The sequence below is a fragment of the Somniosus microcephalus genome, chromosome 19, assembly GCF_052327205.1.
Source record: "Somniosus microcephalus isolate GS21.2 chromosome 19, FLI_Smic_1.0, whole genome shotgun sequence".
In the NCBI taxonomy this organism is placed as follows: domain Eukaryota; kingdom Metazoa; phylum Chordata; class Chondrichthyes; order Squaliformes; family Somniosidae; genus Somniosus; species Somniosus microcephalus.
The window spans coordinates 71,858,415-71,876,827 of NC_141005.1; the positions used below are offsets into that span (position 1 = coordinate 71,858,415).

The 18,413-nt window shown below is 45.6% G+C and overlaps 1 protein-coding gene across 1 annotated transcript in view; it reads right to left on the reverse strand.

The window, feature by feature from the left end:
* The window catches only part of sxph (saxiphilin), a 128,649-nt gene that overhangs the window by 21,387 nt on the left and 88,849 nt on the right, over positions 1-18,413 (reverse strand). The window contains exons 8-12 of the mRNA XM_085962019.1: positions 16,514-16,700; positions 14,847-14,995; positions 10,641-10,731; positions 8,493-8,549; positions 2,778-2,960 (exon numbers count right to left, since the gene is read on the reverse strand). Of these exons, the coding sequence (XP_085818145.1) occupies positions 2,778-2,960; positions 8,493-8,549; positions 10,641-10,731; positions 14,847-14,995; positions 16,514-16,700 (667 nt within the window). The remainder of the gene's footprint in view (positions 1-2,777; positions 2,961-8,492; positions 8,550-10,640; positions 10,732-14,846; positions 14,996-16,513; positions 16,701-18,413) is intronic.

Genomic DNA, 18,413 nt, shown 5'->3' on the forward strand with positions numbered 1-18,413 from the left:
TTTTTCCTTTGGGGTAGACTTTTTGCCCCGTGTGCGTCTTCAAAATAATTTTTGTGTCTCTCAAGGGTATGTGTGAGAATAGCCGCTCGTAGTCCCGTCGGTTTATGACTGTTAGGGCTGATCCTGTGTCCAATTCCATCTTTACCTGGACTCCTGCTATCTTGAGAGTGACCCAAATGGTTCGGTGATCCTCCGTTGTGATCACATTATGTAGTTTCAGACAACTCAGTTCCCTGCTTTCGGTGTCGTTATCACTCTTTTGTTCGTCTGAACTATTCTCCGTCATCTTATGTACCTTCTTGTACTTTTCTTTGGTAGGTTTCTTATTGCTGGTTTTCTTTCCCGACCTGCAGACTCGTGCTATGTGTCCTACTTTTCCACACTGTCTGCATGCTTTGTCTTTGAACCAGCAATCATTCTGGTCGTGTGTTGTTCTGCCGCAGCAATAGCACTTCTCTGTTCCATATGACATTTTGTTTGTGCCATATTCTTGCGGTCTCTGTTGTATCTCTGCAGCGGCCCGTGCTGCTGCTTCATATGATACCGCAATGCTGAAAGCCTTTTCCAGCGTAAGGTCCTTTTCAGATAAAAGCCGTTTCTGGGTTCCTTCACTTTGAAGCCCACACACAAACTTGTCCCTTAAGGTATCTGCCAGTTCCGCTCCAAACTGGCAGTGTTTCGATAGTTTGTGCAGTTCAGTTAAATAATCAGCATTGCTTTCATCCTTATGCTGGTTCCGTTTGTGAAACTTGAATCTTTCTGCTATCAGCAGCGGTGTGGGGTTTAAATGTTCCTTTAGTATCGTTACTATGTCTTCAAAACTCTTTTCCATTGGCTTCGTTGGGGTTACTAGGTTTTGTAATAAACCATACGTCTTTGCACCCATTAAATTTAACAATACCGATGCTTTCTTGTCATCTGACACCTCATTTGCCTTGCAGTACACCTCTATTCGTTCGACATATGTAGTCCAATCTTCGACTTCATTGTCAAATGCGGCGATACTGCCACTCTTCAGCATTTTGGGTGTGGTTTAAAATGGCGTCTCCCAATGGCTTAAAATGGCATCTCCCGCGCTTTCCTTCCTCCCCCGCTGCTGCCAACGCCGCTCCCGGCGGTTCTCGTGGCAATGGCGGCACCCTGTAGGTTTCGCGCGCTTCTCCTGCGCTGCTGCCAACGCCGCTCTCGGCGGTCCTCGTGGCAATGGCGGCGCCTCGCAGGTTTCTGCGCATCACTGTCTCACTCTCTCCGACGCTGCTCGGCCCCTGAACACCGGCTGCGCCCTGTGCGCTCTGCCCTCTCTCTCTCTCCCCCGTCGACGCTGCTCGGCCCTTTGCTGTGCCGCTCGGTCGGGCTCTAGCCCGCCGCTGTCCGGGAAGGGTCTGCGCACTACTTGTTGCCAGCCCGTTTCGCTGGACCACCTCGACTGGAAAGCCAAGCCTGGCTCTCGACAGCCTCCCCCGCAATTCTCGAGTCTCTGCTGGATGACTGGGCGGTTGCCCGTGGTCGACGCCCGAGTCTCTGGCCTTGACCTCCAATCCACTGATCTCCAGGAACGAATCCCCGGGAGGTGATGCAGAGTTGCAGGTAGGTTCGAACTTTCCTCGTCGCCAATGTAGTGTCCGTGTATAATAAGACACAGACTGCGGAGAACGGTACAACAGGTGTTTACTCAACGTGGCTCACAGTGGAACTGATCTGTACAGATTACTACTCAGTGCTATATACAGGTGTGGTCACTGCCGGTACTGCAGTATACATGAGCTGTAAAAGATAGTTCCCCACTTAAAGGTATATACATTACATTTACCATATGGGCCAGAGTAGCCCCATCATGACTCCCCCTCTGATTTGCCCTCCCGGTGTGGCTTCTCGCCTCCAGTTAGCACCCCTCCTCCAACAGTGATATGGCTTGAGATCAGTGGTGTGAGGGACCATGGGCACCAGCTCACATTCCCCCCCGCCCGCCATTCTGTGGCACTAGACATGCTGCCTCAGTTTTCCTCCTGCCCGCCCCTTCACTTTAGATGCATTTTCTCCATCAGATCAAGACCACCATCTCCCAGGCCTGTGCCGGTGCGACTGTGAGCTAGAATGGAAGAGGGGAGGGAACTCTCACCCACTGATCTTCTAGGAAGGGAACCCCTGAAGTCCGTTTGCCCTGACAGATGACCTAGATCAGGTGTTTGTCACATATTGTTACAATAAATCTGAGTCAAGCCATTTTGATCAACACTGTGTTAACTCACACATTTTCAAAGCAAAAAAATATCTACTTGAGTGGTTACATGCGAGTTGGTAACAATTATGTTTTTCTCCTGAGGGCAAGGCTAAGGTTGCCAACTCCGGTTGGAGTTATTCCAGGAGGTTTTATCATGTAACCTCCTGCCTCCAACCACCCCGCCATTGGCTGCCGGACCCCCCTATCCTCATGGTGCCCCGCCTTCCCACAACAATTGGAAAGTGAACAGACTCTTCATTACCCATTTGGGTGATTCATGGCTGTTGGTGAAACAGCCTTATTCCCCATCGCCAATAATTTCATAACTAATAAACAACAAAAATGAAAATAAATGTTTTTTTTTAATACTGCTATGATTTTTCTCCCGGGTCACTCGCAGCAGATTAATCATTAATTCCTGGAGAGTCCAGGACAATCCTGGGGTGTTGGCAACACTAGGAAAGGCTGGTGTTTGTGGTGGGCCTGATACACACATCACTCCGATATTCAGCCTGTCTCTCTCACACACATGTGTTCGGTGCCGGGCCGCTCTTACCTTTGTTGATGTTGCAGATGTCGGTGCTATTTTGATCAGATCTGATGGTGTACTTTGTTAACAGAAGCCACCCCGCTGGGCTGTACATGTGGCCGTGACAGCTTCGCCTTCCCGCTAGATTAAATATGTTCTCGCTCCGGGAAGCCTTCTTCACCACAGCGACAGCGTAGACCGGAGGCAGCACTGCAACAGGATCACACGGTGCAGCACATGGGTGAAATAAAGAATAGATTTGCCTTTCTAATCTAGGCTTTATTAACTTTAAAAACCCAGTAGCACATCTTTCAACACCAGTCTCCAACAATGACTAGAGAGAACTGAATTTAAGATGGCCACCACAAATCACCTGACATCCACTACCAATGAGTTTACAACATATATCTCAAGGTAGAAACAAACAACCAATTACAATACTTCTTACTAATAGAGAACAACCACTCCATTCACCAATCACAATACTTCTTATTAAACATACGAAATAATCACCACATTCACCCCTCCTTTTAAAACATGCTCCAACCTAAATAACCTTTACAATTTATAATTAATTTATTTACAACTAAAATACAGATATAATATTTCAACAACTTTAAAACATTACTGTCAATTTAAAAGTCCATTTTCAATCGGTCGACCGGATATCTTGTTCGTGTCGACCTTCTTAACCTTGGTGAAATTCCTTGCCCTCCCACACCCGGAGGCATCGAAGTATCTTCTGCAGACAGGCTATCCATAGCCCGATTATCAACGGTTTCCGGATTGGAAATCCCATCAGGAAGTAAACTAGGACGGTCATGAACATCCATCAAAGGCTGACTAATAGAAGTATAATTATCTGCAATAGGATTGGAAACATTCGTAGTATCTATAACAACATCCACATTATCTGAATCATGACTATTATTAGTATCCTCGGAAGAGGGCTGGCCACCACAAGGAGCCAAGTCTTTAATTGAAACAGTACTTTCTTTCCCATCTTGGAATCGAATATGAGCATATTGGGAATTTGCCTCCAACAGCTCCACCTCCTCCACTAAAGGATCATATTTTGACAATCTAACATGGCGTCGAAGCAACACAGGTCCCTGCATAGTAAGCCATGAAGGTACCGAATATCCCGTAGTAGGTCTCCGCGGGTAATTAAAGAGCCTTTCATGGGGGGTCACATTAGTAGCCGTTGAAAGCAATGATCTAATGGAATGCAGGGCATCAGGCAGTACCATTTCCCACTGTGTATTCTTAAGATTCCAGGATGTCAAAGCCAACATAACTGCCTTCCAGATCACCCCATTGTATCGTTCGCACTGTCCATTACCCTGGGGGTTATACGGGGTAGTTCTACTAGTAGAAATTCCCCGACTCTGAAGGTATTCCTTCAACTGGGAAGACATAAAAGAACTTCCTTGATCCGAATGGATATACACAGGCATCCCAAAGATGACAAAAAGTTGAGTCAGACATTTGATAACTGTAGCAGCTGATACATCTGCGCAAGGAAAAGCAAAAGGAAACCTTGAAAACTCATCCACAACAGTAAATATGTATCGATTTTGAGTCGTTGAAGGAAGAGGCCCCTTAAAATCAACGCTCAAACGTTCAAAAGGAGAAGTAGCCTTTATAAGATGAGCTCGTTGAGGCTTAAAGAAATTCGGTTTACACCGAGCACAGATAGAACATGATGAAGTCATCCGCTTGACGTCTTCAACTGAAAAGGGCAAATTCTTACTGCGTACGAAGTGTATCATCCTCGTAACCCCAGGATGACATAAAACATTGTGAAGATTAATAAGCGTATCTCCGTGAATCACAGAACAATAAGCCCTCGACAGTGCATCAGCAGCAACATTATCCTTCCCCGGACGATAAACTATATCAAAATGGTAACATGCCAACTCAATCCTTCACCTCATTATTTTATCATTTTTGATCTTTCCAAAATGTTTAACATCAAACATAAAGGACACAGATTTTTGATCGGTTACCAACGTGAAATGTCGCCCCGATAAGTAATGTCTCCATTTACGCAGTGCTTCTACTATTGCATATGCCTCTTTCTCTATTGAAGAATGCCTTTTTTCACTATTGTTCAAAGTACGTGAGAAAAAGGCCACAGGTCTTCCATTTTGGTTCAGAGTAGCCCCAATTGCAAAATCAGAAGCATCCGTCTCAATCACAAAGGGAACCTGCTCATCAATAGAATGCACAACTGCTCCTAGGATATCCTTTTTAAATTTATCAAAACATGTCCTGGCCTCCCATGATAGAGGATATGTCGTAACCCGTATAAGGGGCCGGATCTTCTGTGAAAAGTTTGCAATCCAATTAGAATAGTAAGAAAACAGTCCAACAACTCGTTGCAAAGCCTTAGAATTAGTAGGATAAGGTAAATCGATCAATGGTTGCAGACGTTCTGGATCTGGTTTAATCTTATTTCCTGAGATAATATACCCCAGTAGATTTACCTCAGTAGTCGAAAAGATACACTTCTCTTTATTAAAAGTTAAACCAACTTTTTCCGCAGCTTGAAGGAATCTTTCTAAATTAGAATCATGCTCCACCCTTGATTTACCACACACCGTGATATCATCTAAATATGAAAAGGTGTCAGAGAGAGAGTTATCACTTATAAAAGCATCCATTGCCCGTTGAAAACAAGCAACACCATTAGTAACACCAAATGGTATTCGGCAAAACTGATACAGCTTTCCACCAGCCTCAAAGGCTGTATATGGTTGATCCCTCTTAACAATAGGAATCTGATAAGCACTCTTTAAATCAATAGTGCTAAAATAATTATACTGAGATACTTTGTTGATAAGCTCATCAATCTTAGGCAAAGGGTACGCATCTAATTGAGTATACCTATTAATAGTTTGAGAGTAGTCTATCACCATTCGTTTCTTATGCCTCTCGTTAGTGGTGACAACTACCTGAGCCCGCCAAGGCGAACAACTAGGTTCAATGATTCCTTCCAATAAAAGACGTTGGACTTCAGAATTAATAAATTCTCTATCCTGACTGCTGTACCTTCTTGACTTGGTAGCAATTGGCTTACATTCCGGCATCAAATTGGAAAAAAGTGATAATGGAGAAATGGATAAAGAAGTTAATCCACAAATGGATAAGGGTGGCTTAGTCCCTCCAAACGAAAGACTAAGACTCTCGTGTAATTTAAGCACATCATGACCAATCAAAATATCCACACAAAGATTAGGCAAAACAGATAGGCGTATATCAGTATACGTATTACCTAGAAGAATCAATTTCACAAGGCAACAACCAGCTACTTGTGAAGTAAGGGTCGTCTGAGCCATACACACCTGATAAGTAACAGGCAAGATTTTCAAACATTTTTCCTTCACAAACTGAAGACTTATAAAACTCTCAGTACTGCCCGTGTCTATGAGAGCCTCCACTTCTAACCCATTAACTTGGGCCATAACTATAGCTTTGTTTAGGCCATGAGCAAATGCAGCAGAAATTGATGCAATAAACGCCCTCTCTACAGGTTGAATAGTCGCAGAAGGAGGTAAATGATTTACAAACACATGCATAATGACCTCTCTTGCCGCATTTACTACATACAGCCTCCCGGGCAGGACACTTCAAACGAGGATGCCGGACGTTCCCACAAAAATAACACTTCTGAATCCTAGAGGCAACAGCCGCCGAAGTAAAAGGTGGAGCTGTTGGAGTAGAAACTATTTCAGAATCTAGTAAACCACTCCCATTAAGTCCACCTAATTCCTTTTCGTCCGGAACTGCCGAAACCACAGTCACAGGCCGATTAGAAAGAGCATAAGAATCCGAACTTCTCTGAGCCATATCCAATGTAGAAGCTTGCTCAAAAGCACTCTTGAGATCCAAAGTCTTATTTTCTAACAACCGCTGATGAATTGATCTAGACAGTAGTCCATTAATAAAAGCATCCCGTACCGATTCTTCCTTATATTCTTCGGCCGTCACGGCTTTATAATTACAGTTAGCACCAAGGTGCCGAAGTGCTTGTAAATAAGTATCCAAAGATTCTCCCACCTGCTGCCTACGGGCAGATAGAAGGTAACGTGCAAATACCTCATTCTTTGGTTTAACAAAAATCTTCTCCAATGTAGAAATAGCCAATTCGTAAGTTTTACAGTCCAAAATATACTTATACACATCCGGAGCAATGTAGTTGATCAGCATATTCAGCTTATTCAGAGACTCTTGTTCCAACACACCCAAAAAGTTTGTAAATGTACAATACCAATGTTTCCATTTATCATCCACTCCTGCAGAATTAGGGTCAGCATTGAATCGTTCCGGTTGAAGATATCGCTCCATTCTGATAAAAAGTTAATAAATTGAAATAAAGAATAGATTTGCCTTTCTAATCTAGGCTTTATTAACTTTAAAAACCCAGTAGCACATCTTTCAACACCAGTCTCCAACAATGACTAGAGAGAACTGAATTTAAGATGGCCACCACAAATCACCTGACATCCACTACCAATGAGTTTACAGCATATATCTCAAGGTAGAAACAAACAACCAATTACAATACTTCTTACTAATAGAGAACAACCACCCCATTCACCAATCACAATACTTCTTATTAAACATAGGAAATAATCACCACAATGGGTAAATGGGGTTACCTAATGGCCACTGCACTTCAAAAAGTTCTTCATTGTACACAGGCGGTTTGATGCGATACAGTCCTCCCCACCACTTACACCGCCCCCACTTATCATGGGCAGCCGTCTATATCGGCGAATGGTGCTGACCATTTGCCATCACCATAGGCGTCAATTACATTGGCGCCACTTGAAACATATTAAGTGGGTTCAAGCGGCTATTTCGGGGTTCAAGCAGCTGTTTGCACCGCACTCCCCCCGTTCCCCCTGCCTCCCCCCCGGTCTCACCTTCCCTCCCTACCCACCACTCCCCCCACCTCACCGAACCTCCTGCGATTGTTGCAATCCCTTCTTGCTGGCTTGTTGAGCTCCTCATCATTGTGGATGGCGAGTTGCAGGTGATGGGGGATGATGCGTGACTTCTTGTCGTCCCGCACTGCCCGCCCAGCTCCAGGATCTCCTGGGCAGCTGGAGGATTGTCCTTCGCACAGTGTTACTATTTCTGTTTATATCTTTATGCAGGTTTTTTTTGCTCCACCTCTTTGAAAATCTTCTGGTTACACAAACCACTGCATATAGCAGGCCAATCGCGCTAACACCCACGCGGCCGCTATAAGCTGTATATATAAATCCATGCAGAATTATGGAGAAATCCAGGTGAAGAGTCAAGGGTCATAGTGCAGGGCACGATCACGGTTGATCAGAATAGGACTGAAAATGAGGTAAATCAGGAAGTAATGGCCAGGTGCCGCCAAGCTTGGATTTTAGAAGGTTCCTGGTTGTGGGAGGAAGCGAGGGTTAAGGGAGGCAAAGAGTTTCATAGTATAAAAGCAAAATACTGCGGATGCTGGAAATCTGAAATATAAACAGAAAATGCTGGAAATACTGAGCAGGTCAGGTAGCCTCTGCGAAGCGAGAAACAAAGTTAGCGTTTCAGATCGATGAACTTTCATCAGAACTCTGAGTTCACAGATACTGTCTGACCTGCTCAGTAGTTCCAGCATTTTCTGTTTTTATTCCAGATTTCCAGCATCCGCAGTATTTTACTTTTGTTCCCTAAATATTAAGGTGTTTACGAATGAGGTACACAACACTATACCTTCTGCCTCAAAGTGAGCCTCCCCATTATTCTCATTGGCTGTTGCACATTGTCCCCCTGGAACACAGAACGCATATTAAACATCACCAGAATAACATTCAGATTAGATACATCCAACAGAAAGATTTACATGTGATTTACAGTATTGCTGCATTCTGTGACGTGAATGTGCTGTGCGTGTGAACATACTCGTTAACACAGGTCATGCAGGGCGAGTGTTTCATGAAAAATACCATCATTAAGTGATCTCTGCATAGACACGGAGGCACTGAAATTCTCGGGGCTGCGGAGGGCGATTTTGCAGTGCACTTGGGGTAGGGTTGCCAACTCTGATTGGATGCATTCCTGTAGGTTTCATCACAGAATCTCCTGCCTCCAGCCGTCCTGACCCGGTCAAAAAGCTTTTCTACCCATCACCAATATTTTTATAACTAATAAACAAAAAGTGTTGAGCGAAAATTAAAAAAATTTTAATGCCCCTTTGATTTTTCTCCTGGGTTGCTCCCAGCAGTGCCCTGGAGATTAATCTTCAATTCCTGGAGACTCCAGGGCAATCCTGGAGGGTTGGTGACCCTAACTAGGGGTGGGGTTCAGAATGTGGGGCAGAACCCAGATTCACCAGGGTATTCCCCTTTTTGCCCCTATCAGAAATCCTGGCACTTTCAGGCATGGGCTCCATAACACGCCCGCCCATAAATGGGCAGGAGTATTATAAAGTAATGTAAGTGAGGGAAACATGCCATCCACCATTAGTAATGCTGGATACCAGGGACGCCTGTGATTCTGTGGGGGTGGCAGCACAGCTCGGGCTGCGGGAGGGGGAGTGCATTTTCCAAATTCAACGGCCAGTTTCAGGCGTGCAACCGACGGCATTGCTGAAACTGGCAGAAGAAAGAAACGGATGGTCTCAGTTATTTTTGCCCTCCCTCCCAGAGCCCGTGGGCTCGCTCATTTCTCCACCCACCTCCTGCCCAGCTGCCTAAAATTGTGGAAAGGGTCAGGAGCGTCATCAGTGGGTGGACAGAAACTCCACACTGCCCCCACTCCCACCTGGTTGATTTACCCTTCCTAGCCCAAGGGCGTTGAAGCCCATGGTAGCATTTGAAATCAGCAAAGTCATCAGAGACTGGGGATCGACCCCAAGAGCATCCTGGTCTGTACGACTGAGTCCCACACTGAGCAGTAAATTTATCAGTTGAGCCAGTCAGGGAGTTCAAGGCTTCAAACTTTGAGTTCGAGTTGCAAATCTAACCAGAAATTGCACTATGCAATGTACGTGGAAAAGCGTGAATCAACTACTATCTAGTGTACGTGGAATGGTTTGACATAGGCACTATTCAATATACATGAAATGGTTTGACATAGGCACTATTCAATATACATGGAATGGTTTGACATAGGCACTATTCAATATACATGGAATGGTTTGACATAGGCACTATTTAATATACATGGAATGGTTTGACTCAGGCACTAACCTGTATACATGGAAGAGTATGAGTCCAGCACAAACATGTTACTTACTACCTCAAGGAGTCATACGGCAATTAGATGTAATTAGCAGCTCAATTCACACCATGACATGCACTTTCTTAACTCCTCATCTTAAATGATATTGATACCCAGATCACTACCTTATCCGAGACAGTGCAGTAATATCCACTTTGGATTCAGTGCCTCTTTATTGGTATTTTTCTGCCCTATTTCTGGATATGCAAGTAAAGATGCATCACGGGAATAACAACAGAAAATGCTGGAAAAACTCAGCAGGCCAGGCAACATCCGTGGAGAGAGAAATGGTCAACGTTTCAGGTCAAAACCCTTCTACAGAACTGTAGAAGGGTTTCGACCCGAAACATTAACTCTGTTTCTCTCTCCACGGATGTTGCCTGGCCTGCTGAGTTTTTCCAGCATTTTCTGTTGTTATTTCGGATTTCCAGCATCCGCTGTATTTTGCTATTGCATCACGGGAATCCCTGACTAAGAATTAGTAATCCGTGCTACATCTAACCTGCAGCATTTGATATTGATCCTGAATGCAAGTCATAATCTTTTCTCCATTAATAATAATCTTCAACTAAATTATTGCAATATTTGCCAGCATTTCTTTGCAATGAAAGAAGATGCCAAATAGACCTGGCTACTTACCGTAGTATTCAGTCACCACAGGAACAAGGCCGCAGTTCCCAGCAATGTAAGCATGAGTTGCATCAAGGGAGGCAGCATCTACCTCGTCCCTCTTCAAAATAAAAATAAATTCTGTTGTTATGCTTTCGGGTGGCTGATCCCTCAGGTTAAAGGACTGAGTCTGAGGAAAGATTAGAGGGTCTTGGGCTTTTCAACCTTGAAAGGGGTGACTAAGGAGGTACCTCGTGAGATAGTAAATGGGGCAGAAACTTTACATCCAGAACACTACTTCAACCTAAACCATGACAGCATGATGGCTGGGGATTGGGGGGGGGGGGGCGCGGGAAGTTCAAGCATGTGAGAGGCAAACTTAGGGCTGAGGTCAGGAGGCTCTTCTTCACACAAGGAGCAATCAACTCTTGGAATGGATTTGTGTAAGAGGTGGAGATAGAAACCTTGAATCATTGGGATACTTTAAAGGAGGGACTGTGGGTTTCTTCTGGATGGATGAGTGACAATGGGCCAAATGGCCTTATCTTGATCTATCTTGTGATCTTGGCACAACAATTTTCTTTTACGGTGTAAATGTATGGCAATATATGTTATTCTACATGGAAATGATTGGCAAAAAATATAATTTATCTTCCACCGATCCTCCAATTTTCTTCCATTCACTCCAAAAGATGCTGCCTGATGTTGGGTTTTGGTTGTGTGGGTGCTGTCCCATGTTGGGTTTTGGTTGTGTGGGTTCTGTCCCATGTTGGGTTTTGGTTGTGTGGGTTCTGTCCCATGTTGGGTTTTGGTTGTGTGGGTTCTGTCCCATGTTGGGTTCTGGTTGTGTGGGTGCTGTCCCATGTTGGGTTCTGGTTGTGTGGGTGCTGTCCCATGTTGGGTTTTGGTTGTGTGGACATTGTCCCATGTTGGGTTTTGGTTGTGTGGACATTGTCCCAGGTTGGGTTTTGGTGTGTGCGTTTTGTCCCATGTTGGGTTTTGGTGTGTCGGTGTTGTCACATGTTGGGTTTTGGTGTGTGGGTGCTGTCCCATGTTGGGTTTTGGTTGTGTGGACATTGTCCCATGTTGGGTTTTGGTTGTGTGGACATTGTCCCATGTTGGGTTTTGGTGTGTGCGTTTTGTCCCATGTTGGGTTTTGGTGTGTCGGTGTTGTCACATGTTGGGTTTTGGTGTGTGGGTGTTGTCCCATGTTGGGTTTTGGTGTGTGGGTGTTGTCCCATGTTGGGTTTTGGTGTGTGGGTCTGTTTCATGTTGGGATTTGGTGTGTGGGTGTTGTCCCATGTTGGGTTCTGGTTGTGTGGGTTTTGTCCCATGTTGGGTTTTGGTTGTGTGGACATTGTCCCGTGTTGGGTTTTGGTTGTGTGGGTTCTGTCCCATGTTGGGTTCTGGTTGTGTGGGTGCTGTCCCATGTTGGGTTCTGGTTGTGTGGGTGCTGTCCCATGTTGGGTTTTGGTTGTGTGGATATTGTCCCATGTTGGGTTTTGGTTGTGTGGACATTGTCCCATGTTGGGTTTTGGTGTGTGCGTTTTGTCCCATGTTGGGTTTTGGTGTGTCGGTGTTGTCACATGTTGGGTTTTCGTGTGTGGGTGCTGTCCCATGTTGGGTTTTGGTTGTGTGGACATTGTCCCATGTTGGGTTTTGGTTGTGTGGACATTGTCCCATGTTGGGTTTTGGTGTGTGCGTTTTGTCCCATGTTGGGTTTTGGTGTGTGGGTGTTGTCCCATGTTGGGTTTTGGTGTGTGGGTCTGTTTCATGTTGGGATTTGGTGTGTGGGTGTTGTCCCATGTTGGGTTCTGGTTGTGTGGGTTTTGTCCCATGTTGGGTTTTGGTTGTGTGGACATTGTCCCGTGTTGGGTTTTGGTGTGTGGGTTTTGTCCCATGTTGGGTTTTGGTGTGTGGGTCTGTCCCATGTTGGGTTTTGGTTGTGTGGACATTGTCCCATGTTGGGTTTTGGTGTGTGGACATTGTCCCTTGTTGGGTTTTGGTGTGTGGGTTTTGTCCCATGTTGGGTTTTGGTTGTGTGGACATTGTCCCGTGTTGGGTTTTGGTGTGTGGGTTTTGTCCCATGTTGGGTTTTGGTGTGTGGGTCTGTCCCATGTTGGGTTTTGGTTGTGTGGACATTGTCCCATGTTGGGTTTTGGTGTGTGGACATTGTCCCTTGTTGGGTTTTGGTTTTGTGGGTGTTGTCCCACGTTGGGTTTTGGTTTTGTGGGTGTTGTCCCATGTTGTCATACAAAGGGCAGCTTATTGGAACATGCCAGGTGCACTCCATGTTATTTTCCATCAAATATGGCAGATCACCCTTTCCATCAGTTAGCTACCCTGTAATCCAGAATCTAGAGCTCATCTTTGTACCTCACCAATTAACCCTCACAGTCGAAGGAAGCAGTACTTGCAGCCGACCCTCTCGCATCTGTCACTCAGTTGCTCCAGCATCAAAATGGCCCTTACCAAAGTTACAAATGACATCCTCTGTGACTGAGACCATCTCTCCTTGTGCTCTGCAGCCTTTGACACACCATCAGCTTCTAACACCTCTTCTCCGATGTCCAGACTCAGTGGGATTGCCCTTACTTGGTTTCACTCTTATCTATGAAATCATAGCCAGAATATCTCCAGCAATGGCTTCTCTTCCTGTCCCTGCAACATTTCCCCCAGATCCCCAAGGGTCTACCCTTGGTCCCTTTCTCTTTCTCATCTACAGGCTGTCCCCTGGTGACATTGTCCACAGACACAGGGTCAGTTTCCACAAGTAAGCTGATTACTCTCAGCTCTACCTCTCCACCACCTCTCTCGATCCCTCCACTGCTTCTGTGTTGTCAGACTGCTTATCTAACATTGAATCTTGGATAAGCTGCCATTTCCTTCAGTTAAACATTTTCTTCTGTCCCCACCACAAACTCCATATCCCTGCCACCCCTTCCCCATACAATGAGTCTGGCTGAACCAGACTGTTTGCAACCTCAGCATTCTATTGGGACCCTGAGCTGAGCTTCTGTACCCCTCCTTCACAAAGACTACCTACTTCCACCTCCGTAACATTGCCCGTCTCCGTCTGTGCCTCAGCCCAACTGCTACTTAAACCCTCATCCATGCCTTTATCAGCTCCAGACTTGACTACTCCACTGCTCTCCTAGATGGTCTCCCATCCCCCACCCTCCGTATACTTTAGCTCATCCAAAATTCTGCTGCCTGTATCCAATCCCCCACCAAGTCCTGCTCACCCATCACTCCTATCCTTGATCTGCTACATTGGTCCTCCAGGGCTTCCAATTTAAAATTCTCATTCTCGTGTTTATATCCCTCCATAGTCTCGCTCATCCCTATCTCTGTAACCTTCTCCAGCTCTAAAACCCCCCTCAGAACTCACCCTTCCACAAACTCTGGCCTCTTGTGCATCTCGCACTCCCTTCACCCCACCATTGGTGGCCATGTCTGCAGCTGTCTAGGCTCCACGTTCTGGAATTCTCTCCCTAAACCTCCCTGCCTCTCCCTCCTCCTTTAAGACCCTCCTTAGACAACTCGTTGACCGAGTTTTTGGTCACCTCTCCTAATAACTCCTTCTTTGGCTTGACGTCCATTTTTATTTCATGACGCCTCTGTGGAGTATCTTGGGATATTTTTCTACCTGTGAAGCGCCTTGGGACATTTTCCTACATTAAAGGCGCTATATAAATACAAGTTGTTGTTGTAGTACATTAAAGGCGCTATATATATGCAAGTTGCAGATCTAGTCATAAAATATGGTCTTATTTTCAGATACAATTCGGACATCTCCTCTAAAAATAGAGGGGCAACTGGAGTAGGCCATTTGGTTCATTGAGTTGGCTCCACCATTTTGTCAGCCATGGCAGCTCTTTGTCTTTTTAATTTCTATAGCCTGCTCTTTCTCCATATCATTTAATGCTCTTACTCCCCAAGTAAGCATCTCAATGCCAGCTAACCTGGACACATACGTGACTTATAGGGATTTTCATCAAAATGGTGACCTTCAAATAGGGGAGTGACTTAAGACACTTATGTGACACCAGATTTTGTGTTAAAATTTCAGTGCTGTAAATTCTATGTAAATTCTATGTAAATTGTGCATGATTCCTGAAAGTACACAGAAACATTGGGACAAAGTATCTCAAACAGGCGGTGGATATTACAATACCTTACATGGACACTATTTTTGGGGCAATATTTAATTTAAAATTCAGTGAAATTAGGCACCTTTATCATTGCTATACAGTCACTCATTGATGTCGCTCTGATGCAGACCAGCGGGTTGGATTTTGTCTTCAGGGCCCATTCTTCACACTTGCTCTGCTCAGCTGCACTAATACAGCACCACCGCACAATGCTGTTCTCCAAGGAGCTCCCTGACCAAAAACAACAGCACAAAATCACATTCGGGAAATGCTCAACAGAATCTTCGAGCTTTTCGCCTCCACAATTTTCTCTCCTGGCCGGCTTTGCCAACTCTGATTGGACGTATTCTTGGAGCTTTCATCACATGACTTCGCGCCTCCAACTGCCCCGCCCCTACACTCCTGCCATTGGTCGCCCAGCACGCCCACCCATCGACTGCTGATCCAGGAGACCTCAGGAAATCCCAGTGGGGGGCAGAGACCTGATGTAATGGGGTTTCTGGCCCCTTTTACCGCTTTGCTGCTCCTGGGGGCTAAAGTGGCAGGACATGGCGTTTCTCTGGGGCTTCTGCCAATCTCCCGCCAAGGTTACAGTGGGAGACCAGGAGAAGCTCTTGGACTTTCCAGGCCTATGTATTCCTCGGGCTTTAATGAAGGGGTGAACCGACCCATTAGCAAAGACCAGTAATTGGAACAAGGGAAGGAAAGAAAGAAAGAGGCATAAATTCAAGATTGAACCTGTATCTTCCTGTTCTGTGTGACTAAGAACTGTTGCCACTGGCAGGAGGGTCAGTAACCAAAGCTGGTGAATGTTCAATAAGGGCCTTTTTATGGGTGGAGTGGGCAGAACTCTTGGAGTAACCTGGGAACTCCACAGACACGGCCCCTGACACAAATCAGTCATTCGTGAAAGAAAGACTTATGAAATAATACTGAGCGGCCTGCGGGTGGCACTGTCCAGGGAGAGTATAAATACTCGGGCATGAGCCCAGCTTGCGCAGGACATTCTTAACAGGAACTAGTGAAGGACACAACTAGACCGCCATGTTGTAAAACAGTTGATTAAAGCTTTGTTTAACGCTTAGACCAAGTGCCTAGTACAGGAAACTTTGTGATATCCGGCACCGACGGGACCGGCGTGTTGCCGATCTATCAAAACAGCCGGACATACAAAGTTAATGTTGAAGCATACGGAGGTTTTCATCTCCGTATCTGACAACAAACACTGTTGCTTAGCAACAGCTTCTAAAGAGTCGGCTGCAGCTGCAAGCGTCTCTAGCTGAAGCTGTTGCTATAGCTACAGACCTTGCAATGCCTGACTGGGAAAAAAAAAAACGAGATCTAAAAAAACTTATAGAAAACGGCTCCTGATTTTTTCCGTTAGATCGAGTATTCCAGACATACAACCTCCGGATAAACCAAAGTTTCCTGTAGTTTTCTTACGTAGGTAGAGCATCAACACATGGGTCCCCCACCCACCCACCCCACCAGAAAATGACTGGCTGGAAGAAACGGGGCAGAATTCCCGTTGGAACTGGGTCCTGCCCAAATTCTGGTAACTGGTGGGCCATCCCTCCCTTGCTCACTGCCCCTTGAACCGGGTCAAAATTTTTGGACCCTTGGTCCTCTGCTTGAGAAATGTGCAAATGGGTCCTGTGGAATTATAATATAAACAATTCCGGCCATGTTAATCGTTTTTGATAACGCGGGAAACAATATTCAGCCAATATTGATAACAGATAGCATTACCTTCATGGCCCAGTCCTTTCAGCAGGGCAATGTAGTCTAACCCCAGCACCTGGTTGATGTCAGCGTCGTCCGCAAGAAGCAGCAGCTTCTCGGTGGCATCTTGAAACATCAGGTTTCTCCCATTGAAGCCGGCCGAGCCGAATAACCGGAACCGCCGCGACTGCTTTCCGTTTCGCCCAAAGAGATGCTGCAAAAAGCACCGAGCCGTTAGCCCCAAACCGTTCTCCAACGCTCACCACGACAGAATGCTCATCTTACTTCTGGAAAGTCTCCCAAAGGAGCTCTCATTTACATCAGTGATGTGGAGAGGCTGGAGAAGCTGGGATTATTCTCCTCAGAGCAGAGAGGATTAAGGAGAGAATTAATAGAGGTGTTCAAAATTATGAGGGATTTTGACAGAGTAAATAAGGAGAAACTGTTTCCACTGGCAGAAGGTGACAGATTTAAGATAATTGGCAAAAGAACCAGAGGGGAGATGAGGGGAATTTTTTTTACGCAGCGAGTTTTTATGATCTGGAATGCGCTGCTTGAAAGGGTGGTGGAAGCAGAGTCAATTGTAACTTTCAAAAGGAAATTGGATATATACTTGAAAAGGAAAAATTTACAAGGCTATGGGGAAAAAGCAGGGAGCGGGACTAATTGGAGAGCTCTTTCAAAGAGCCGGCACAGGCACGATGGGCTGATTGGCCTCCTTCTGTGCTGTATAATTCTATGATTCCATTAAGTGTGGCGGCCATGGAGAACACCAAATGTTATCGTAAGAAAGCTCAATGAGTTTGTATCAAATTCCTAGTGAAAGAGTTAATGGGGTTAATTTTGGATTGCTCCAGCAGGGAGCTGGCATGGATATAATGGGGTTCAATTCCCACAGGGGCCTCTTCCGATTGTCTACACCCTTTCTCAGGGGCTTTCCGAACATCTTCTGCCGAAGTCACAGCGGATGATCGGGAGACCCCTGCCGCAGACACTCACGCCCAATGTTCCACATGGGGTCCTGCTGTGCTGTAAATGTCTAGGGTTCTAATGATTCCTGTGTCTCCTATTCTGATGACGACATTACCTATTTATTTTAACTTATTAACTTAGTTAGGAGGGGTTTGATATGAACATGCTAAGCATTTGCATGATAATATCACATGGTGTAATCTCAAAATTTACAACGCCATTTTAACTGTTCTCAGCTGAAGCAGATTATCAGAACCCTCAGCACCAACAACAACAACTTGCATTTATATAGCACAGGAGCAATTATCAAACAAAATTTGACACCGTGCCACATAAGGAGATATTCGGACAGGTGACCAAAAGCTTGGTTTTAAGGAGCATCTTAAAGGAGGAGAGAGAGGTAGAGAGGGGGAGAGGTTTAAGGAGGGAATTCCAGAGCTTAGGGTGTAGGTAGTTGAAGGCATGGCCGCCAATGGTGGAGCGATGGAAATTGGGGATACGCACGAGGCCAAAATTGGAGGAACCCAGAGATTTCGGAGCATTGTAGGGCTGGAGAAGGTTACAGAGATAGGGAAGAGCAAGGCCATGGAGAGATTTGAACATGAGGATGAGAATTTTAAATTCAAGGCGTTGGTGGACCATGAGCCAATGTAGGTCAGCGAGCACAGGGGTGATGGGTGAGCAGGACTTGGTGCTGGATAGGACACAGGCAGCAGAGCTTTGGATGAGCTCAAGTTTATGAAGGGTGGACAGTGGAATGCCGGCCAGTACAGCGTTGGAATATTCAAGTCTGGAGGTAACAAAGGCATGGATGAGGGTTTCAGCAGCAGTTGGGCTGAGGCAGGTGCGGAGATGGGCGATGTTACGGAGGTGGAAGTAGGCGGTCTTTGTGATGGAGAGGATGTTGGGTCAGAGGCTCAGCTCGGGGTCAAATAGGACACTGTGGCAGAGCCAC